Below are 24,181 nucleotides of genomic sequence, written 5' to 3'. Positions count from 1 at the left end.
AGGGCCTGGATGCAGCCACAGTGGGCAGGCTGTGATGGTTGCTGGCTCCTGGCTGGCAATGTCCAAGCAATTTGCTCTGCAGCTCCAGCACCTGCTAAATGCGCAAACTCGGGGAACCCACGGGACCTCCAAAGAGCATCAGCCTGTTTTAAAAATACTTTATTCTTTAGAAAATACAGCATTCAGTACAGTGTGCTCTGTTCCCCCCAGCTTCAACCCCCCCCACCACTGCCTGCTCCCACTCCACCGAGGCCAAGGCAACGTCGGCATGTCCGCCGTGGCGGCAGGAAAGCCAAGGGCAGGTTTCACTGACCCCGCTTCCATCTTCCCGGGGAGTGGGCGGCTCTCGAGCCCTCGCTGGTAGCCAGCAGCAAGGTGCTCTCCCCACCAAAACCCCCAGTGAAGCCCAACTCGCAGCGCCAAGCTCAGCCCTTGGAGCTGGTGATGGCCCTTGGTGGCTGGGGACATCCCCCGGTGGGGGCACACAGGGGCTGTCACGCTTCCTTGCACAGCGGTTTGGGGCAGCCCATGCAATTTTTAAGACATAGGGCTGGCCCAGACCAGAGGGCTGGCAGCAAACCAGGGGGGTGATGGTGGGGGCTGGAGCACAGGGTGGGGGTACAAGGACTTGGGCCCCCTGGCTCCCATCCTAAACAGGGAAGGGGCCAAGTCAGGGCTGTAACAGCTCCCTCTGAGGGGAAAAGCCTTATTGGGAGGGGGTTCAAAAAGGGGAGGCAAACATCACCCAAAGGCAGAGTGACCTTCATCCAGGGCCAGGCTGAGCTCAGGACTCAGGGTGGGAGGGAGCCTTCCTTCTCCCCAGGGACCAACTCCTGCCAGCAAAGCCCACTCCATGGGAAGGGGTCCTGCCCACACCCTGGGGGTGTGCAGGATCACTCCAGGACTGGGGCAGAGGGGTTGTGCACACCGAGAGCTGGATGGGGGAGCAAAATCTGGGGCTAAGGGAACAGGGAAAGAAGCATTTTCTCTTTTCAAACAGGAATCCCCAGCACCACCCCCTTCCCTTTGCATAGAGGAGCTTGCAGGCAAGCATGTCCTTCATTCACCCAGGGGACACTGAGAGCAGCAGCTGTGACCCTGGCGGGGACAGGAGCAAGGCTGGGGGATACGACCCTGCTGCTCCCAACTTCTGGCAGCCCCAGGGCTTGCATGAGGATGCAAGGAAAAGAAACACCCACAACCCTGAACCCTCGCCATCACTCTGCCCCCAGGGGCAACAAGCCATCTTGATGTTTAAAAAAAAAGGAATGAAATAGGAAAAATACGGGAAAAAAAAAAAAAGGCTGAGATGGAGGGAAAGATCCCCAGGTGGTCAGTGGAGACGAAGCCGGGAAGCGCCGTGGGGATGCTGTCCATTCACCGCCTGGTCCTGCGAGATCTAACTGTCCTCACTGTTCTCGTCTGGCCCCTTGATCAGCCGCTTCTGTCCCCGTTTCCCCACGGGCCCCTTGGGCTTGGCGAAGGCCTGCTTGAAGGCGTGCTGCTTGGGGTGCACCTCCTCGTAGAGGAACTCTGCCGTCAGCTCGGCGCCGTCGTCAATCTCGATCTGCGTCCAGGAGCAGCAAGCAGGGTTAGCAGCTCCCTGGGGTCCTGACACCCACCTTTGGGGCACCCAGCTCCTCCCTGAACCCACCAGTGGGGCAGGACCACAGCTGTGGCACATTCCCTTGCAGAAGGCTGGCACAGGTCTCTGCTCCATCACCTCTGGGAGGGTTCACACTTACCTTTTTGGCTATCTCCAGGCAAAACTCCTGCTCCACAGTGTCCAGCAACCGGCTCTTGCAGCTGGAGTAAAGCATCCGCTCCTTGATGCTGCATTTGTACCCAGGCATGGAGTAGATAAAGACTGCAGGAAGAGAGCGGGGCTAGTGGTACTGCCTGGGCTCATGGACAGGGAGCACCAGGCAGCTGCATCCCAGCCCAATTGTGGCTCTTCCAGCCCCAAGAATCCCAATCTACTCAGCGACACAAGGTGAGCCATCCCATCCATCACCCCTCCCCAAATCTCCCCTGGCTCCAGTACACCCGCAACACAAGGGCTGCACAAATCCTGCATGGCAGCACCTGGAGAGCCCTACACTGCACGTGGCAGCTTCTTTCAGCACCAAAGCACTTGCCAGCAGCACCCACCGCAGGAGGACAGCAAGCAGGAACTGACTCAAGGTCCACTGTCCCCACCATCTCCATCCCTGCTTGCTCCCCACACGAGCAATGGTCCAGGAAGAACAGGGACCAGCATGGGCTCTAACCAGCCACCCCCGGTGCCATGGCACTCACTGACAGACTCCAGGTAGTCTCCCTCGTGCGAGTGTTTGTACAGGAAGAAATGGTAGCGAGCCGAGTCCTGGGGGATCCTCTTGGGCAGGTCAGTGATCTCCGTGGGGCTTGTGTGCACCAGATCAATGGTTTCCCGCTCCAGATCCAGCTTCTGATGGACAGAGGGACAAGGGAGCGGACTGGGGTGAGAGGCAGCAGCAAGTGGTGGGAGTGGAGTGTGGGGGAGCTGTGTGTGGGACCTACCAGCTGGATGTAGTTGATTTTCTTCTGCTTGAGCGCCTGGATGGCTTGCTGAGCATCCAGCTGCAGGGGGAAGGCCAGGCCCTGCAGGGTCTGGTGCTTGCTCTCCACGCTGATCTCTGTCTTCACCTGGGGAGGGAAATGACCCCAAGTGTCAGGGCAGAAAGCAGCGAAGGGTGGGGAAAGGAGAGAAAGGAAAACCAGCTGGTGCCATGTAAAAAGGCATCTCATCCAAGGAGGCACCTGTCACCTGGCTCATGGGGACTGTGGCACTAAACCGCTGAGCATCAGCCAGGCTCAGGGCAATGATGCCTGTCACCATACCGCTGCTCTGGGAAGCCACCCGGCCCCAGCCATGCATCCCTGTGCTCCCCTGCTTCACCCCCAGCAAAGACTACCTCAAAACTGATTTTTCCCAGCAAGTCCCTGGCAGGGATGCTGTGACCAATGCTGGCACGTGTCCATCTCAGATCATCTCCCACTGCAGCCTGCGGGTGATGAGGAGAGCCCTGAAATCCCTGTGTTCAGCTGCACGGATCCCCTGAGCGGGGACAAGCCCCAACTCGTGTGTTTAACTACAGCAGACAGGCAGCCCCTCTTGGTGCTGGAGCTGGGGAACTGGAGACCCACAGCTCGGAAAGATCCTGGCTCCGGTTCTCCCTGCAACCCCTGCCAGGCAGCGGCTGCTGCCCATACCCCCAGCAAACCCTGTACTCCAGGAGACGGAACCCCACTTCAAAAAGAGAAGAGAAAGAGACTGCAGAGACATCGCATGGCCCCAGCCACCTCCATCCAGCTGCAACAAGGGGTCCCTGCCCGGGACTGGGGTGCCATGAGCCGGTGGCGGGGAGGGGGACAGGACGCGGCAGGTGCGGCATTACCTCCTCGGGGCCAGAGTATTCTACCAGCGATGGGCAGCAGCAACAGCCCCCCACCATCTGCCACAGAATACAGGGAGACGGTGTCACCTCAGCGGCAGAAGAGCCCATCCCACCTCCAGACCCCCCCAGCTAAAGAGCTTGGCAACAGTCACCCAGGGGCTCTGCAGCAAACCTGGTCCCTTTCCTTCGGGATTGCTTTGGGGGATTTTGGGTAAAGGCATTCCAGCCTTTTATTTTTTTCCTTCTTTTCCCTCCCTCCAGCAGAGGAAAGGAAGAAAAACCAAGGCATGCCAAGAGAAACACAGGAGTTTTAGCTCAAACCCCGCTTGGCAGCACCAAAGTGGATCTCATTACGAGGCTGCCCTTCATTACAGCAGCCCCGTGTGGTACCCACACCCCAGGGGATGACAGACCCAGGGTGTCAGGAGCAGAGCATGCAGAAAAAGACCTCCAGGAGAAGGAAAGACCAGGCATCAAGTGGGCAGGGCAGCCTACCATCTCGGTGCTCAGGTCCTGGGAACAGGAATCCTGCGAGCGTGGGGAGAGGAGACACACCGTCAACAGCACCCCGTGCGGGGAGGGGGATAGAGAGGAGGTCTCGTGTGGAACGAGAAGGGGGAGGGGGACACACAGACATGCTGGGAGGATGGAGGCATACCATCTCTCTGCTGGAGGCCAAGGAAGGCAGGTCCTGGCAGCACGGGCAAGGAGAGCGGCACAAAACAACATGGGAGACATCAGGGCTGGGAGGAGCCGGGGGAGAACCCCAGCCCTGAGCCCCGGCAGCCTCACACACAACGTCTCCGCGTTAGAACCTGTCCCTGCCACATCTCCTGCTGGCTCTCCAGCCAAGGATGGCCCAACTCAGGGTCTGGAGGAGTTCCAGCAGCTGCAGCAATAGATTTTTGCAGTGTCCCTTAGCACATACTAAATGTTTTTGGGGAAAAAAATGCCCAGGCTTCTATCCATGCCAAACATCCTGGAGGATGAACAGAGTGTGAACGTGCAGCTCTCAGGTAATAATTGCTCAAGGGTCATCCGGTGCCACGTAGGTGAGAAGTCCAGCTGACCTCCAAGGTCTGCTGTCCTACTGTCCCCTGGGGCGCTGTGCACCAGTAAGAGTCCAAGGGCAAGTGCACAGGGGTTCAGAGGACGCACACAAGCTCGCCTGGTCCTGCCCTGCAGAGCGGTGTGGTGCAAGGACATCACCACTGCCAACACTCCCAGATCCTCATCTTTCTGCCCCATCAACGCAAGGAGGTTGGGAGAGTTACGGCGGGACCAGAGAAAGCTAAAGCTGCAACACAAGGCACACTGAAGTCCAAAAATCCCAAGAGGTGGAAAGTTGTCCTAGTAATGTCCGCTGCCCCATATACCTCCGTATTTTCTACCTCCTCCCCTTTCTGAAAAAACACTGAAAACTGGCTCACTGAAACACTCCCCTGCGTGGGCTGGCCAAAGCTGGGGGGTTATTTTATCTCCTTCTCATCAGGTTAGTTTTTTCCCCTCTCCTCATTGCTGGCAGGGTGCTGACCTCATTAATGAGTATTTCTCTGTCTTATGATGAAACCTTCATGGGGGGTGGCTCCAGCAAAGCCTCTACTCTGCTCACCCACCAGCACTGTACAGCAGCTACAAGTGACACCCCCTTACATGCTGCAATGGCACAGAGACGTTTATTTCCTCTTAATTCTTCTGTTTCATCCCCCTGCCCCATGTTTCTGAGCCTGCAATGTTTCGAGAAAGATTTTTCACTCGTGGGTGGTGGGTGTTATCACTGAGGTCGGGGCTGCACAGGGGCTGCTCCCCAGGTTGTTCCCACATGCTGGATCTGCTCTCCCAAAGGAAGGAACTGCAATGTGCACGTGTGTGCAAGGGCGCTGCAACCTGTGCACACGTGTACAAGGACCCCGCAAGCCTGTAGAGAACATGCAAGGCTGGAGGTGTCACTGCACCGAGCAGGGTGCTGCTACAGCTTTGGGCTGCTCCCATAGAACTCCTCTCAGCGAAAGCCCTCTGCTTTGCGTGGCTCCAGAAACTCACTTGAAGCTGCATTTTCTGAGAGCTGTGAGTATCCCCAAGCTGAGGAGGTGAGCGTGGCACTGAACACCCCAACCAGAGTTCCCACTGCCTCCTGCTCCATGCTCAGCGCTGAGCCAGCACAGTCCCTTCAGCAACAGAGACCCCTCAGCACACCCAGCGCCCAGCCAACTCCCACTTTTGAATCCACAGGCAAAAATATATCCATTTTCCTCTCTTTCTAAATGCTGGTGACTGCTCCCCATTGCCCAGGCTAACACAGGGGACAGGGTACCATCAAAATATACCCCAATCAAACCAAACAGCAGCAGCACCTTGTCCTGGGAGCTGCGTCTCGCAAAGGCAAGGGTGAGAAGCAGAGCACGGCAGATCAACCTGAAAACAAGCGCCACGAGCACCACTTGCCTGGGCCACTTGGTCCTGCAAGACACAGCCAAAAAAACCTCAAAACTACTTAATCAGGCAGCACTGGCCAGCTAAGGCATGATGACCAAAGGTGCCAAACAAGCCACAAAGCCACCATCAGCATCCATCTCTCTCTTCTCCAAGTGTGAGCATCACCTTGGATCCTCCAGCACAGATCCTGCCCAGTCCTTCCAGGCTGGCAGCTGGAATAACCATGCTGAGCCCCACGCAGTGGAGACCACCCCTTGGTGGCATCTCCCTAATGTCCTTCCCTTAACTTCGCTGCCCCCAGACCTGTGGAAATCTCCTGCCTGGTCTTTGCCGTTAATTAACGCCATCAGGCTGATTGGCTTTGCATCTCCCAGGCATGTCCTGATCCATCTGTGAGCCCCATATCCCCAGCACAGGAGGAAGAAAGAGGGATGCTCCTCTAGAGAAGAAGGCTTTCCATGGCATCCAAGTGGAATCCCCAGGCCCCAAAAAATACTGCTTCCAGGTGGTCTTCCCACCCACTGAGCTGATCCCTCCCCATCTCGTCATTTCACAGCACCAAGAGCTGCAAGATGATGGCACTACAGTCCTGTTTGCCCCCAACCCTATCCTGTGCCACTTTCATGTATTTTTCCAGCACATAAGCCTCCTCATTTAGGCTAAGATCTGTATTTCTCTGGACAGCATCCCTCATATTTATAGCCATAGAGGAAAGACAGGAAAGGAGGCTGCTATAGCCCACAGATAAACCTGAATTCATCCTGCTTCCCCCACGAATTCAGACTCAGCTCTGCCTGCTGTTAGCCTTAAACCATCTTCTAACTGCCAACTACAGCGAGCGAAACTGAACCGTGAGCTCATGTCCTAGCAAAGGACACTTGGTCCACCTCAGCAAATGCAGGAATGAGTTAAAACACAGAGGTACAAGCAAGCTCAGTAAAAATGAGTCATCCGTTTTGGCTGGATGCTGGGATGCTCGCTCCCACACCTCCAGCCACAAACACATCTCTGCATCCCTGCACATCCTGTGGGTGTCAGGCTCCTTCTCCCGGGACACCCACCTCGTTGATGCGGATCTGCTGGAGCTCCTGCTCGGCTGCGGTCAGCGGGGCTGGGGCGGAGCAGGAGGACACGTGCTTTTGGTAACCGCCCAGGGACACATCTTCCTGCAGACAAAGGGACAGCGACGGGGCAAATGTCAGGGGGTGGTTATTGCTGCGGGGCTGGATGCACCCCCACCCAGTCAGACCAACCCAACGGGCCTTGGGGTCTCTCCTTACCAGGAGGATCAACCTTGAGTAGGACTCTCAGACACCTCCATGCAAATCCCATGCTAGATTGTAAACAGTGCCCTCAACCACCCATGCCCATTCAAACCACTCTGCCCCTCCCCAGATACACATGGCTGTGGCAGTGCGGCTCCTCCAGATGAATAACAGAGCTGGTGAGCAGGGAAGCCAGAGGGAAAGGCAGAGACCACAGCCTGGGAGCAGCAGAGAGGGGCCCTGGAGCAGAAGGGCAGCACTGGGGATGCTCCCTGGCTCCCAGAGGGGCTCCCTCTGCCAAAAGCGCAGGGAACAGATGGAGTAACCTGCAGCCAAGTGCTATTGAGGAAGCACAGACAGATGACCCCAACGCAGCAGCAGCTATTGCTGCTGGGGTGACACTGCCACCACCTGGTACTTCTTTTCCTGCTCAGAGTAAAACTCTGGATCTCCTGACAGCTTCCTCCCATCTCTTCTGTGGTCTCCATCACAGCCTGACCACAGCTGTGCAGGCAGGAGAAAGTGGCAGCAGCCAGCCAGGAGACAAAAGCAGCACAGGAGACAAACCCCCATGCTGTCCCTCCCAAACTCCAGTGTCCCGCCCAGCTTTGGTGCTGAACCCAGGGTAGGCTTCCAAAGCTCGTGGTTGAACCCAAAAGGCTGCCCAGGAACCACCGCTGTACCTTCACCGTTCCAAACATCTCGTCCTTTATGTGCCCCCCACCAAACTCCTTCTTCACTGTGGCTCTGGTGGCAGCGTACAGCATCTTCAGCCGGACCTGTGTGAGGAGGGATGCACCAAATGCCATCAGAGAGAGGATCCAGCATGGTGGGACTGGAGCGCAGCACCTCACTGCAAGCGGTGCCCAGTGCTCCCAGCCATCGTCCCATCTCCAGCTCCGCAAACCTCAGCCCCTCACTCCCAGGAGCAGCCCCCAAGCTTCTATCTCAGGCTGATTTCCAGCCGGGTGGGGAGCAGCAGGAGAACGCGGCAGCATGGTGCCAGGGCTGCCTGTGCAGGGCACAGCCCCACCGAGCACTGCCCACAGCTGTGGGCTCCTCCTGTGCTCTGCTTTCCAGCCCTGAGCTCCTTGTCTCCCACCTGCACCGGGTAAGAGGAGGCACAAATGCTGCCAGAGCCACGTAAAAGCAACTTCTGCCTTTTGGCACTTCTTTTGCATCGTTCTTTCGCAAAATGCCGGGAAGAGCTTTGGCAAGTGCTCTTGGCACCCTGCTCTTTGGTGGCAAGACCCTCCATAGTTTGTTGAGAGATAAATACTTCTAAAAAATATTATTTTACATATACATGTCCACACACAAAACTATATATATATATTAGATATTCTATTATTTTATTATCATTGTATGTGTGTATACATATGTGTATACCTAATGGGTGTTTATATCATATCTGTTAGATATATCTCAAAAAACTGCAGAGGATCTTTTTCATATGTTCATGTTATATAAAATAATATATAATAACATATATAATCATAACATCTATAATAATAAAATATATAATAATAATATGTATATATGAGAGACGTGTATGTATTAACATGGCAGTAAATCTACATACAATATAGGTTATATAAAATATATAACAAATATATATCCCTGTGTGTAAATATATATATACGACAAATGCAGGTGTTAACACAGCAGTAAATCTCGGTCCCACTGAAAGCTGGTTATGGAGATGCGCTCAAGTAGATGGCATTTCCCAAGCTGTACCACTGACACCCCCCAAACCAGCCTCCCACCCATGTGTCCCTCTTGTCCCTGCTCCCCAACACCATCCCCAGCCCACGCACCACCCCAGCAGCTGTCAATGCCACCCGTGGCTCCACGGGACCCGGCCTGCCCAGCGCTCTGTAAGGCAGATTTTGGAGCTGGGCCCAGGGTTGGTCCAGCGGCCGCCCTGCGCCAGCCTCGCGCGGAGCCGGGCCAGGCTGGACACGGGGCCAGGTGAGTCGGTGCCAGCACTGGCTCTGCCCAGCAATGTGTTTGGCCAGAGCCTCATGGGACATCTCCATCCCAGCCCTGCGGTCCGTACCGCTGCCCTCCCTACATCCCAGACCCTCCTCCTCCTCACACAGCGCTACAAAAGGACAGAGACAGGGTCCAGTTTATCTTACTGTGTCTTAAAAAAATCCCCCATCCCCAAAGCAGTTTCCAATTCTTAACTTGGGCACAGCGATGGAGGGTGTGAACGCTCCTCCTCAGTCAGTGCAAAGTCACCTTGGCCAGCATCTCCTCCACCCTCCACCATGTCCCCAGGCTGGGGTGCCACAGCCCGGTGCAGTGCTCACCGGGGAGCTGTCAGGGGACCAGGAGATGAAGAGCCACTCGTAGCCCTGGGCGTTCTGGCTGTCCAGGCGGTACAGCACGTAGCACGGCTGCTGCTCATCCAGCAAGGGCAGCACGAAAGCATCGTAGTCAGCGTCCCAGCGCCGGGACAGCTCTTTGTGGGCTCCCAGCACGAGCTGTTCTAGAAGGAAAAGAGGGAGAAGGTGCTGTTAGATGAAGGTTTCATTCACTTTGCAGGACCTTGGGATGGCTGATCTAATGGCTTGATGCAGCCCCAGTGCCAACAACGATGCTGTTCTGCAGAAAAACAAGATGAGGTCTAGAACCACAGTGTACACCCCCATGGGTGACCCCCCAGGAGATGCTGTTAGGGCTGTGGCTACCATGGAGGGGTTTTCTGCCAGCATCCCACTGCCTCCTGTCCAACCATCTCCTCCCCGCTCCCATGTGTCCTCTCCAGTAACCATCTGTACTCTTCTTCTTCTCTGCTGCCTCCAGCCGCATAGTCCCCAGCTATTCCTCCCTGCTCACAGGAGAACACAAGACCTCATCCATCCCACCTGGACAAGCTCTAGGGGCTTGGGTACTAGAAGACCTCATCAGGGACACAAAGAAACACTTAGATTTGGGGTGCTGAGAACACAGCCCAAGCTGCTCTCCTTGGATTCCCAGTAACCTCAGAAGGGTCAAAATCAGAACTGATTCCTGAAGCCCATGTCTGTGAGGATCAGACCTGTCCCGAGACCCCCAGCCAGGGGGTGGGCCATGCTGCCAGGACAGCCCCAGCCTCTGGAAGCATCTCAGGTGTCTGGAGGGTATTTTCTTCAGTTACTACACAAGCAGTGGTGAGGCTGAGATCCTCGTGAGCCAGACAGCACTCAGATGGATTTTAAATGCTGGTGCAGGCATCATATGAACATGAAACCCGCCCATGAGGGTCAAATCAAGCTTTGGGGTGGCTGGATGGAAAAGCAATGGTGCTGGAGACGATTAGTGTAGGTTGCTGGAAAACAACATGTATTTTGATTCCATTTTAGATGCAGAAAGGTTCTAGGGAGAGATGTCAGGACTCAGAACGAGATGCAGGAAAATCTGGAGGTGCCAAAACAAAACGAGGTGGAGCCTTGGACAGTTGGCACTTGAGGGGATGCTCGCCCCAGCATTCACCCTGCCTGACCTTGGCCCTGCTGCCCATCGGGAGCCAGGGAGCCCCCTGGCTCTTGTTGCTTTTGCAACCCTCTCACTCACAGCCAGCTCAGCAGTTCTGAACCTTGTGGCAGGAGAGCTTTTAAGGAAAACAGTTGAAGAAAAAAGGGTTTGGGAGGAATTACTCTCACCCCTGCTCTCCAGCCAAGCAGGGCATTCCTCACCGACAGCGGCACAGCCCTTCGCTGCCCCACGGTGCCCACCTTGGCATCTGCCATCACCTACTGAACCCCGAATTATTGGCACAAGAGGGGCACCTGCTACCAGTAGAATAACAAGGACAGCAGCAAAAATGTGCTGAAAATACTTTCCCTTCAGCAAAACTACCTGTTTTGAGAAATTGGAAAAACCCCAGCATACGCCTAAAATAAACATAGAGCCCTGCAAATGGATTTGTGCACCGCAGAGACCTGCGATCCAGAGGAGACTGCAAAGAATGTCACTCAGCCAAAGCCACTGGCAGCTCATGCGTGTCTGTGTCTGCCAAACATTCCAACACCTCATGCATGGTGCCAAGTCACTTCAGGCTATTCCCGGGCTGCGCCAAGCCAGACCCTGGCCGTGCCGCTGTGAGCCGGCAGCCTCCGGCTTTGCCCTGGGCTGGAGGAGCCGCGTGTCCCCCTGCCTCCCTTCAGGCTCTTTGCAGCTCAGCTTCATCTGTTCAGGGCCAAATTTTCCTCCTGGGGAAGTACTGGAAAAGGGAAATGCGGAGCAGTCGCTCTTCAGCAAAGCATCATAGTCAGCGCTGGCTATTTCAGGCTCCGTTTCTGCTGGAGGAAGCGCAGCCAGAGTGCTCCTGGCCCTTGAGGTTCCCCAGCACTCAGCTCCGAAATGCCCGTACAAGGCAGCCCTGCCTGTGGCTCTGGCAGGCGCCGCGGGGGACGGGGCAAGAGCTGGGAGCCTGCAAAGCTCAGTGCACGACATCACCTACGTGCAAATAAATGCACCCAACGGGGACAACCACAGAGCCACAACCTTGTCCAGAAACCTGCTGACAGCGAGGAGGAGAGCATCACCCAAACCATGTTGGACCAGAAGCAGTTCCCACACCAGGAAAGCATTGCTGAGCCTTAGTGCACAACCTGCTCCCTGCCACTGCACCTTCTCCATCCGACCTTGGCTTCTCCTGGCCAGCCCCCAAAGGCAACATCAGCTCTAAGAGCTCCCAAAGGGTTGCTCAGCCATAGCTGCTGTCTTGGGGTTGCCCAGACATAGAGCATCTACTGTAAGGCTCCTTGCATCATCTTCCTCGCCTTGCACCTGCTGCTGCCTGCTCCAAAATGACCCAAGGCTAATGCCCCATAGGGCAGAAGGTCCTCTGCAAGCCACTGAGCAGGGCTGGAGGCTCCTCTTCTACATGCCCTGTGCAGGCAGGGCAGCTGGCTCAGGACACAACTCCTCCAGGGTCAGCATGCTATAGAGTCCACCTGTCCAGCTGCAATATCTGCCTGGCCATTCATTACTGGCCGAGGGTCCTTTTCAGGTGGCGTGTAGCAGGCTGATGCCCATAATACGTTATAGAAAAGAGTTGTGGCCCAGAGGGATCGAGCAACTTGTCCCAAATCATGCGAGAGGGCAGACAGGAGGTCCTGGAGCCACATAGGTGGGACTGCCACCACCTGGTCCCCAACAGACCAAGCCCTCCATCGTGGAGATGCTCATGGCTCTCCTCTTTCCACCTGCCTCCCCATGGGAGGCTCAGGCTCTGCCATATCTCAGGGGCTTCTGCAGACACCCAAGCTCCTCCAGAGCTGCTCATGGCTGGTCCAGGCCATGGGAAAGGAGCTGGCAGGATGGGAGAGCCGGGCTGGGAAACACGAAGAACCGTCGAGTAAGTTGGCCTATGAAGCAGCTGCTGCCAACATATCAAACAGATAAACAGACCCCACTCAGCCTGTGGGGAGATGGTCTGACGTGGTTTCCACTGATGACAAAAAGTCTCCTGTGCCGGTGTCACCAGCCACAACCCAAAGCCAGCAGCACAAGCCCTAGTACCCTAAGTCCAGGCTTAGGGGCACTCATGACTTATCCTAATGCAAACCTGACTCCCACTCATTAAAGAAAAAAAAGCTGAGAGAGAAACATCATTGTCAAAGACGCTCCAAAAAAACAACGTAGATGTCACATCCCAGCACATGGGAACCTCTCTGAGGACAAAGCCAACACGGATGAAACTTGCAATGGCCCTGTTGATGTGTCCCATGTGTTCCAAGTTGTGCTGCTCTTCCAAACAGAGCTTTACAGCCCCCCTGAGGCCCAGTACAGGCTCCTTATGACCACATTTCCCTCAGCATTTGCAAGTACAGTCCCAGTGGAGCTGGTGATGGCAGCTTGGCAGGGCAGTAACATCCCCGCTGCCACGAGAAACAAGTCATTCATATGCAATTGTGTGAGGTCAAGTCCAGGGAAAACCTACACCAGGGAGGCTCCCGGCTGGCATGTTCAATCAGTGCTTTGCTCCACTCACTTGTTTGATGGATGTAGAGGCCACTCAATGGCACTTTTCCATGGGACAAATGTGGGGAGGTTGGTGCCAGGCTACAAACTGGGGGCAGCCCCGTGCACAGGAGCAGGGGCTGGGATGGGTTTCAGAGCGTAGCATCCCTCATGGGATGCAATTGGCGCCCCATGCTGAGCCTCGCATGAAGGAGCACCCCCCTGCCCACCCCTGCCCCAGCGCCTCCCTGCCTGGTGGGGCATGCCACGTCCCAGAAGGAAGATGCTGGGTATCACCCCTGACTGTGGTCACACAGCACCTGCAGCAGCTTCTTGCAGGGCTCCCTGTGACAAAATCCAACCCAGTAGCAGCAGAAGCCACGCAGAGCCCAGCACCGACCCCAGACACCAGCACCGGTCTGTCGGCAAAGTCATTGTTGTCCCACGGAGCTGCCCCCAGAGCTCCAATAGCTGCTCACCAGCACACCCAAAGCTTGGGGTTGTATTTCAGCTCTAGTCTGCTGAGTGCCAGGGAGCCTCAGCGGGATTTTCCCTCAGCTTTCGAAAAACATGAGCTGGCACCACAGCAGCAAGGAGGAAAGGAGGAGAGGAGAAACAGAACTAGCATGGAGTAAATCAGAGCACTTAAGAACAGGACTTACCATCCTCGATGACGACTTTGATAAGCCGAACAGAACCGTTTCGAGCTTTGGCAAAAAAGTCCTTTAATTCCGTGGTGGCTGAAAGAACCAGAAACATTGCGATCAGATTTAGCAGTCAAAGCAGGTACTGGGCTGCTCGGTGACCAGCCGGTGAGAGGAACAACTTGGCAGGATAGAAAGTTAAAAATTTTTTAAAAAACCTCTCGTCAAAAAAATGATAATAAAAATAATAATACAAAATGCAAACAGCTGGGAGCGAAGTGCTGTGTCTCCCCAAGGCATCAGAGTTAAATAGCAGCAGGGAACGCATGTGATCCAGAGAACTTGATACTTGGCCTGGGTGAACATAATCACCCAAATTTAGATGATGGCTTGGCTGGTGCAGGCGCGGAGAGCTCAAGTGACAAGTTTATTCGCTTTACAGAGCAGCAGGGTTTGCATGCAGGGGGTGGCTGGAAGATGTCCCAACAGGTTGTGACATCCCAGGCTCGTGACACACAGTGGTGATGCTGCTCCTGAGGCAGCTGGAGACCAGCATGACTCCAAACTGGAGGCACTGGTTTGAAGCTGAGACCCTGGAGATGGGAAAGGCAACAGCCCTAGGGTTTTGCTCCAGTGCCAGCAGGGCTTTGGTTGCACAAGGCTTTTGGGAATTGTTTTGGGGAGCCACCTTCCTCCTCATCTCCCCTCCTCAGGCAAAGAGTCTTTGGCGTCCTACCAGGAGGCAACAGCGGGCAGCAGTTGTTGAAGGGGCAGCCCACAGCCAGCACTGGAGGTTTAATCTGCCCACCCCAAAAGCATCACCAGCGCAGAGCTCCCCGTCCCACCCGGGATGTGCTACGTGAGGAGGCAACACTCAAGAGATGCAGCTTGGAGTGGCTGAGCCCCCGACACGGAGCATCTCCCAGCCCAGCTGCCCCTGGAGCCCCTTCAGTTACGTCCCCAAGCCTCTTCCCAGACACAGCCACGCAGCCAAGAGGGTCCTGTGAGTTCAAAGCCATAGGCACCTCTGCGTTTGTTAGAAATACCAAAGTAACTGGTTTTGCAAAGATTAAAGACCCGGGCAGACAACCCTCTTAGCCTACAAGAGGATCCAGGCTCAGGGTCATCATCAGCAACCCCCTGCTCCTGGTGCTTTGCTGTGCCACCCCTCTGTACATGGGTAAGCCACCACGCTGAAGCAGTCCGCAGCAGGACAGAGCCCTGCTTTGGTCCCCAGAGCCCAACAGCATCCATGGCCAAGGCACTTCACAAAGAAAGCCACCACTGTGTCAGCAGAAAGGTGCGGTGGCCAGAGAAGCCACCCCCTACCAGGCAGGGCCATATCTGTTCTGCTTTGGTTCCACCGGCAGCAGGTACCACCCTTCAGCACAGCCCCCCAGCATCACTGCAGGAGGATGTTACCCACCCAAGGGACACACAGGGCCACTGACTGTCACACACCCTCTGGAGACAGAGCCCAGGCTGGGGCACTGCCTGCAGCTCCCCCAGCCCCAGGGGAGGAGCAGGCATGGGTTTGTGCCCACCCACAAACACTGACAATGCAGAGACATGGAAAGGGATGTCCTGGGGGCAACTCCTGCCTGTTCACCCCAAGTGATATATCTGAGATGCATCTGCCCCACTAGCTCCAAGCCTGCCCTGACAAGAGCTCCAGATGGTGGTTTACCATCCCACGGAGAGAAGAGCCACAAACAAGGACAAACTCCCAGGCTGGTGTCCTGCAGTCAGCAGAGCTCCCCCACAAACCCAGAGGTGCCACCCCAGCAGGACCCTGGGGGTACAGGCACACAGACACACCAGTGAAGGCACATCAGTCCCTAATGGCACCTTAGAGGGTGTTATAGGAAAATAGGGAATTAGGATTTTAGGCCTATATCAGTGTTATAAGCTGTGCTGCTAAGGCTGCAAGTCTCAGCTTGTCTCCTGTATAGCCCTTGCCCATAACCACGAGCATGGTTACCTTATGCTTGCTTTGTACCCTTAGACATTGATAAATGCTATTCTTAGGTTTGCTGATTTCTGTACTAGATTGATGAACTATGGATAACAAATGGGACAGGTAGAACTTCAAAGCTAGCCCTGCGACCCAAGGACTTTTCGTTCAGTACTTGCCAAAGTGGAACATGAAGGAAGAAGTGAAACCTGCAGACCACTGGGACGGAAGGAACCTGAAGACATTGACAGTGATAGACAGTGATAAATTTTGCTTAGTTGCATAATACCTGTTAGAACCCTATATAATGACTAGTTGTATTGCTGTATGATTGTCACTCTCTGAGGAGGTGATCCAACCCTGCTGTTCCTGCGAATCTTCTACAATAAATACTGCTCAGAGTAACCCACGAGAGTTCGAGTCTCTCTTCAGCGCCTTCCTAATAACCTTTTTCAGGGGGGACACAAAGCTTTGCTGGGGTAATCTCACTACAAGCAAACCATCCTCCTCCTGCCATCAGCATCAAGGCACGTGGCTCTCCCAGTTCAGATCTTCATCCTTTCCCAGCGCTGGCTGGGAGCTCAGCCTGCTCCTGCAGCTCCATCCAAGGCTGCTCGATATTTTTAGCCCCTTTCCCTGTTGAGAGCGGCTGTTTCCTTCCGACAGCATTTGTGGTTATTGCAAACGCACAAGGCAGAATAAAAGGAGAAAAAGAGACATTTATACACCCAGGAAACCTCGTGCAGGAGACAAAAGCTTCTAATAAGCCTATTCCACTGCCAAAATAGGAGAGAATAGCATTGGTCTTGGATGTTTCTATAGCATCAGCTATAGGAGAGAAAGAGGAAAGCTCTGCAGCACTAACAGGCTTGCAAACCCATCCAGCCTGATCCCATCCTTCCCAGAGCCCAAAGCACATGGGAGCCTGGAAAATCAGGCATTTGGCAAATGCAACTCCCCAGCCCACCTGGAAATGCTGTGAGTGCCCAGAAATATTGGATCAACAACTGCGATGACTGACGGTTGAGTGACAAGTGACAGCCGAGCACCGGGACCTGTGTAGGTACTGATGGGTTTAAGGAGATGGGGAGAAGCACAGATGCTGTTGGAAGAGCCACGTGCTCGACGGGAAATACCGTGGGGTCTGACAAGGAGAGAGCTGCTTTCCAGAGGAGACAGAGGCCAAGCTTTCAAGAACCCCTGAGAGTGGGCTTCTGAGCTTCGATTCTGCTGAAGTAATAACAAAAAACAATTTTCATTTAAAGAAAAAATAAATCACCAGGGGGTCTTTGATATCCCCTTCTGTCTCTTGCAACACAGCCAAGAGACAGTGAGGAGGGAGAGGAATAACCTAGCAAAGGTTTCCAGCACAAGCTCAGCAACTGCTTCATTACAGCATGATTACGACTTAATTGGCGCAGCAGACTTGACGAGATGGTTCATGTGCCTGAAATATTAATATAAAAGTCCAGATCCATCTCTGGAAGAAAGGCAAGGAGGAGAACTTGCCTTGGAGCTGGAGGCGAGCGGTACCTCCACCCCAAGGCATCGTCCTGCCAGGAAGTCCCCAGAACCCAACTCAAGGGTGGGTGGGGAAACCACAAAAATTTCCTGCTTCTTCTGGTTTGTCTCCTGCACTTGACAATGAGGTGAGGTGGGAAAGGGAATGCCGCGCACGCATCAGCACAGGCACGGCATGGGGCCAGCGGTGACCATCCAGATGGGGAAGAGAGGAGTGACGGGGCCGAGGACTGGAGGGGGACCCACACACCCAGCTCACCCTTTTGACATGGGTTCCTGGAAAATCCTGGAACAAATAATCCAGAAACAAACCCAAGCTAGGCTACAGCCAGCAGGAACCTAATGAGAACAAAGTTGCATGAGGTCAACCTAGCTTCTTCCAGCACAGCGACCTGTGGGCCTCAAGCACCTCAGCTTGGCTTACTACATGTCTACAAGTGTCGGAAGTTTGGGAAACATGATGGTGAAGAACCTCTATGGCACAGGCACAAAACTGCATGGAAAACTCACTTTGGGAGGATCAGAGGTTGGATCAAGCAAGGTCTCCTCGGGACCTGTGGTTGGTCCAGGTTTAGTCCACATTTCCATGAACATTTCTGTCAAGTACAACAGCATTTTCTGCAGCTGTAACATGGGAAGCTAGAGGAGATGCAAGTGCACACTGTAAAAGAATCTACTGTTCTCTCAGAAGACTGGAGAAAGAGGCTGGAAAAAAAAAGAAATAAGATAAAACTCAATAGAAGGCAAAGTACTGTAATGAGAAGGACCAGCTATACCAGTGCAGGGCAGAGCCCAGCAGCTCCAGAGAAGTGGGTACAATACAAACAGCATGCACAGGCATCCATCATGTAAGAAGCAAGGCACAGGACAGATGGTAGCTATGCCAGAAGTCACAGTGTGCAGAAGTGGCGGATTTGGGGCAAATTGGTCCAGAGGAGAAAAATATGAACTATTTGTACTGGTTTTTCAGCCAGAAACATCAGGTCCCACTACAGCATTTGGGAAATCTCCTGATGAGGGTGACCAAGGACTAGGAAGGACACAACAGCTCCATCCCTGCCCTCAAAGACCTGCAGAAACCCTCCCGGGATGCTGCTGCTTTGAAGCAGGGTGAGCTCAGTGGCATCCTGAGGAACCTTCTGGCCATTCTACACGGCAGCCCTGCTGCTGATCCTCCTGACAGACACAGCGTGACAAGCACCCGTGTCTCCACAGCCGCCCTCCCATGACAGCCCAAAAATCGCCTCCAGCCATCGAGTCGTGCAACACCTCCCTCTCCCGGCTGTTCGTAGGCTGCAGATGAGCTGTCCCCTATGCACGAGCCACCCGCATGAATGAACACACATTTAGCAGCTTGGGAAGAGCGTGTCCCAGGCCCCCTCGCTCCACAAAACCAACCCTGCCCCATGGCACCCACGTGGCACGGAAGGCTGAACGGGGCTGGCTGTCAGCACCAGGGCACCCAGTCTGGGCAGCTTGTGATGTGGCAAGGGGGTGACGTTTGGCCATGGGTGGCCTTCAGGTGGCCCTGACCCAGCAGACAAGCTACCTGGTGGGAAGGCATGGCTGTGGCTCCCCCTCGGCAGCACCGAGCAGGCACGGACCAAAGCCTGAAGACCCCACGCCCTGGGGACCCATGGGGTGGCCAGATTCTTGCACCCACGCAAGGGACGTGCTGTTTGCAGCCAGAGCAGGCACCTGCTGCCCAGGGACATGGCTATTTGGATCAGGCCCGGGCACATTTCAGTGCTGGGCTTGAAGCATCACACTTCCCTAAATTCACTGCAAGGTGGAGGAGCGAGATGGTACTTGTGGGTACCACGTCAACACAAAAGCCATCCCTAAAGCCGAGCATTTTCTGATGTTTACAGCCCCAATTAGCTTATTTGAGCAGAGGCAGGCTGTGATGTGTCCGGAGGGAGACAGAGGCACTGCGCAGCGATGGCAGATGTAGCCACGGCAACGGGCCAGTCTCTCCCTGGGGATGCCAGGGTGCCAGCGGACTCATCCGGGCCACCCCCAGGGACAGGGACAGAGGTGACAGCCACGTCGCCAACCCTGCACCTTTCCCTCCTCCATCTCCTCACTTGCTTCTTCGAGGAGCAACAGGTTTTTGCTTATTCGACCCTCCCCACTTCTCCCCCAACCCGATGGCAGCGCCCAGCTTCAGATCAATAATACATGTTCCCTGAAACAGATGCCTCTCTCAATATGTCGAGTCATCTTGCCCTCCTGACGGGAAACCCGAGCCTCCAGCCATCAATCTTTCATTCCCTGGACATAATCTTCAAGCTGATGCAACTCCAAGCAGCTGCTTCCCTTTCACCATCCAGGGCACAGCGCGTGCAGAAACTCAGCCAAAATTCCAGCCACGATCCCAGGCAAAACTTGTCCAAGCTCCAGGGATGCCTGGCCAGAGAGCAGTTGAGATGCTGGTGGATAAAACACTGTTACACCTGCACCAGCCCACACTCTCCCTGCACAGGCAGCTCTGCCTGCCTCCTGCCAGGAAAGGGCACAGCTGCAACAGGCACAAAATAGCTGTTGCTGCTGCTAAAATTCCCCCTTTCCAGTGTATCCCAGTGTAACTCCGTCACGCAGTGCCTGCTCAACCCGCTTGCTGCAGAGCGCTGTTCTGCTGACAGGCTCGGCTGGCTGCTTTAAGCGCTAAGAGGATTTTATTTCTCACCATGAAAAAAGGAAAAAAAAATGTCCTTGCAGGGTATCTTTTCCCTGGGAAAAAGCTACAGATGTCAGGAAAATAGAAAGAAGGAAAAAAAAATGATCTGAGCAAGAGAGGACACAAGCAAAGCTTTTTTTCCCAATTTTCTGTGGGGTTGGGCTGTGCCCTGCAGGATTTCACACGGACGATTCCTGGTCTGTATTGCAAATCCCGCCTGGAGACCTTCAGCCACCTGCCTGACACCAGCCATTTGCTTTTCAACGCCTGGTTTTTCTGTCCATGCCCAGGACTCATCTTTTCTCCACTTGGGCACCTCCGACAGGAGTTATTCGCCCCTTCCCTTGCTCCGGGGTCAGCAGCACCCACCCTGCAGACAGCACGGGTGAGATCCAGCTGGTGACAGAGCACCCTGGAGCCAAGCGGTGGTGCCAGCACACACAGTCCTGCTTTGCCTGCAGAAGTTGCTTGTTGCTACTCCCCTGCCCAGTAAAGCAACCACTGGGAGCCCTGGTTTGGGTGTTGAGGGTGACAGGGACACAGAGACAAACCCTGGCAAAGATCTTGCTGTGCTTACAGCCTCTCAAGACACGCTTTCCAAGGGATGTCCTCTACCCTGCCACTTCAGGTGCTGAACTTCAAGTGTTTGACATCTCAGGGTGTTTGTCTGGTCTCCCACCCACACTGCCACTCTGGTCATCCTGACGTGCCACCCACCAGGATATGGGCCACTGCCCCACATGGGTGTCAACCTCCAAGCTGGGCGCTGGCCCCAGAAAAGAGCTCACAAGCAGCTCCTTAAACAATCCTTGCAGCAGCTCAGTCCCTTCTGCCCCCCACGGACACCAGCCACCCCTTCTCCTCCTCCACTGCTGGCACAGTGTGATGCACCCTCATTAGGGGCTTACCCCAGCACCCCAGTGGTGAAGCTGCCCCTGAATTCAGGGAGCCAGGCACCTCGGGAGCCAGCGCTGCCCCCCAGCACAGCGGGAGGAGATGGCCTGAGGAAGCAGTGGATGGGGAGAAAAGCTCCTTCTTCCTTCTCCGTCTTTTTTTCTCGCTGAAGAGCCAGGAAGCCGTCTACTTTCAGAGGAGACCTTTGCAGACCCAGCAAGTCCCAGGTCCTCCCTTTCTGCTCCTTTTTCCCCATCTGACACCATTCTTGCCTGTGTGCATCACAGTTACGCTTCTCCTGAACCAAACAGCCATTCCTACCAGATGTTTTCCCAATGCAAGATCCAGTCTAGGGGCTAAGCAGAGCCTCAGCTGTGGATGGCAGTGAAGGTCCTTCCCCATCCCCACGTCCTGCCACCTAACCCAGAAAAAGGAAGGACCAAGCCCTGTTTTTCTGGTTGAAGAAACAACGTGCATTTGATTTCTTACTTTCTAGATGAAAAAAAATCCTGTTTAAGACATTCTTTCTCTTTATCCAGAGGTCACAAAAGAGCACCCAGAAGCAACCTAAAAGCAAGCGACCTCCCAACAGCATCAAAGCCCTGGTTCAGCATTGCCTTCCTAAGGTTTTTAAACTCTGAGAGTGCTGTCCCCATCTAACACCATACAGGGCAGAACAGAGACTGCAAAAATACCCATTGAATCCTCCCAGCTGTAGTTAAAAGGCAGGTTTCCAGCCCCAAGCCCACAACAACCCTTGACACCTTCCAACTACCTCCCCTGCCCAGCAGCCGACATGGCAGCTCAGTTTTCTCGCCACCACCTTCAAAGGAGCTGCCACGGGTACCTAAAAAAACATAATTAGCCTCTTGCCTCTGTGTGAAAGGCTCAGCCCTGATTAACACCCCAAACCTGCAGCTCTGCACCCCCAAGTAAGTGCTGCCATCGCTCCCCCTCCGCTTCTCCCCAAAAGCTGTGATGACTCGGCAGCATCACAGCCGGGGCTGCTCCAGGGGCTCCCCCGTCACCACGTCACCCTGCTCTCATGCTGATCCAGCCCAGTGGCAACCAAAATATCTCTTGCCAGCTTGCCTACAACTTCGCCTAAGCCAGTGGGCAGGTCCAGCCTTCCTGCAAACAGGAGAGAAACGGGAATGAAAAACCACAAAACCACAAAGCAACGTGTGCACACAAAAACAACGAGGCCTCAGAAACCAGGAAGATGCAGAAAACCCCTCCTCCTCCTCCTCAGCAAACAGCAGACCTCAGCGTCTCAGCAGAGGGCATGAAAGTAGCAGTGGGATTGCTGCTCCTCATCCTATACTGAGTCTGCTGTCTGCTGTGCAAAGGAATTACTTTGACCACCATGCCAGGGAGGACCGAAAGCCCCCAAATCCCCCTGCCCAGGAGGCACCTAAGCCCGGAGCACCCCAGTTCAGCATCGCAAGTGTCAGAAGAGCAGATTTGCATTCAGAGAGGAAATAGGCGCTTCCTGGAAGAGGGGCTGTGCAGCAGGGGATGGAGTCGCTGACCCAGAGAGCTGAGCCACCAGACATGTCCATGATGCTGGGAGAGCAAGACCACTCACTGCAAGTTACTCCTTCACAACCATGGGGAGGTTTTTATGTCTCCCAAACTTGGGCATCTGCTGCCTGGGCAGAGCAGCTGGGTCCATCCCTGCCCTGCAGCGGCTGCAGCTCCTTGGGGGAAGTCTGAGTCCCTTCCCCTTTCCCAGGCAGCGCTGCTGACGGAGCACATTACGTCCTATGGGCAATGACAACTCATGGTGACTCAGTGCTGGTCCCGGCAGCGTTTGCTGAGTGGTGGGCAACCAAGGTCGGTGAAGGCTGGCGCTTCTGGAGAGCAGCTTCTCAGCTTTGCCCAGCCAGCACATCCCTGGCGTGCCGGGTGGACGGTGTCAGCAGCACGGGAGCAGACGGGCACGGCAACGAGCAACAGGCTGCAGCCTCTTGGGGAGCAGGCAGAGCAACATCTGTTGCCTGCACTAAACCCCACAGGAGACCTCTGCAGAGCAGGGCCAGCACACTGAGAGTTCAGGTGGGCACTGGGGCCCATCTTGATGATTTTTAATTATTACTATTTTTTTTTGGTTTTTTTTACAGCAGAGGGAACATTCAACTAGAGCCTGAAATTCAGTCTCAGTTTAAACTAGAAGCAACAAACCTGAACCCAAGCGTTGTCAGCCACCAGCACTCCCAGGAGAAACAACTAAGCACCATTGCTAACCGCTTCTCAAGCGCAGCTCCTCCAGGAGCATCTAGCAGCACTCTCGCAGCAAGGATGCTCATGCCACGAATGAAGAGCAGCCACAAACTCAACAGCTTTGTGTCCCAGCTCCCCTCCCAGGGCACACAGCAGTGCTGGATTCACACCCGGCTGCCGCCACACAGGGCTCCAGAGGAGGCTGCCCTCACATCCCTGCTGGCATATTGATTCAGTTATATAAATTATGCAGCACCTCTAGCCCTGAGTAATATTGTTAATTGAGTTGTGGTGGGAAGCAGGAGGGAAATACCATGAGGACACACAAACACACCCATAAATGAGAAAGCTGTAGTCTCAGGGTGCCAGCCAGGTCCTGTAGGGAGTGAGCAGAGAAAGTGGGGACCTTTCCCCCAGATCCAGTGACAACGGTCAGGCAGGAATTTATCCAGGCTCTCTACAATCCACCTGGGAAAGGGCCAGCGCCGGGGGCTGAGCATCACTGCAGGGAAGGGAGATGTGGCCGAGGGTGATGTGGGGCTGCAGCAAAGCAGATCTGCCTGGATTACCGTGCTGCTGAAGGCATCGTTATGAGCCGTGTCACAGCGGTTTATTTAGCATCAGTTCAGACAAAGGATGCAGGAGAACCCCTCACCGGCAGCATCCCCGGAGCCAGACTTGCTTCTTCACCTCTTACCAGCACCCAAATGCTCTGAGCCCGGCTCAGTGCTCCCCCCTCCCGCCTCTACTAGCAGGAAAACCTGCCGGCTCCTTCGGGAAGCTTCATCTTATCGCCCCCATCATCGCTACTGCGACACCGCCACCGCCCAGCAGGCTCCCGCGGCGGGGCCGGGGGATGCTCAGGGCACTGCCCCGCTGGGTGCCTCCCGACGGGGTGCAGCGGAGCAGCCCAGCCCAGGGGGATGCGGGTCCGAGCCCTGCCGAGCCGAGCCCGGCACAGCAGCGGGGGCTGGGGGCACCCACGGGGAGGGGCGGAAGGGGACCAGCGGCTCGGCGAGCGCCAATTACCGTGGATGCCGGTCTGGTGAGTCATGGCTCCGCTCGGCTCGGCTCCGCTCCGCTCCTGCTCCGCCGCGTACCGGGCAGGAAACGGCTTCGCAAGCAGCACCTCCCGCTTCCGGAGCCTGGAGCCCGCCGCCCGCACCGCCCCGGGGAGGAGCCGCCGCTGC

The 24,181-nt window shown here is 55.1% G+C and overlaps 1 protein-coding gene across 1 annotated transcript; it reads right to left on the bottom strand.

The window, feature by feature from the left end:
* Nucleotides 1-256: 256 nt before the first annotated feature.
* TWF2 (twinfilin actin binding protein 2) lies at nucleotides 257-24,122 on the bottom strand. The gene is made up of 9 exons (XM_080350770.1): nucleotides 24,021-24,122; nucleotides 13,738-13,815; nucleotides 9,436-9,614; nucleotides 7,804-7,899; nucleotides 6,917-7,021; nucleotides 2,542-2,667; nucleotides 2,299-2,449; nucleotides 1,746-1,867; nucleotides 257-1,567 (listed from the first exon to the last, which is right to left on the bottom strand). Exons 1-9 carry the CDS (start codon nucleotides 24,043-24,045, stop codon nucleotides 1,400-1,402), a joined length of 1,050 nt encoding a protein of 349 aa, XP_080206896.1. The 5' UTR covers nucleotides 24,046-24,122; the 3' UTR covers nucleotides 257-1,399.
* Between the last annotated feature and the right edge of the window lie 59 nt (nucleotides 24,123-24,181).

Source organism: Nesoenas mayeri (genome assembly GCF_963082525.1).
Source record: "Nesoenas mayeri genome assembly, chromosome: 10".
NCBI classification, from domain to species: Eukaryota; Metazoa; Chordata; class Aves; order Columbiformes; family Columbidae; genus Nesoenas; species Nesoenas mayeri.
This window is presented reverse-complemented; position numbering and strand designations above follow the sequence as displayed.

What these genes read in the sequence shown, in the direction of transcription:
- TWF2 (XM_080350770.1), bottom strand. Translation starts at nt 24,045, where the DNA reads ATGACTCACCAGACCGGCATCCACG. An exon ending in AGATGTTTGGAACGGTGAAG is followed by an intron (nt 7,022 to 7,803) that starts GTACAGCGGTGG and finishes CTTTGTCTGCAG; the next exon opens with GAAGATGTGTCCCTGGGCGG. An exon ending in AGCAGATCCGCATCAACGAG is followed by an intron (nt 2,668 to 6,916) that starts GTGGGTGTCCCG and finishes TTCCCTCCCCAG; the next exon opens with GTGAAGACAGAGATCAGCGT.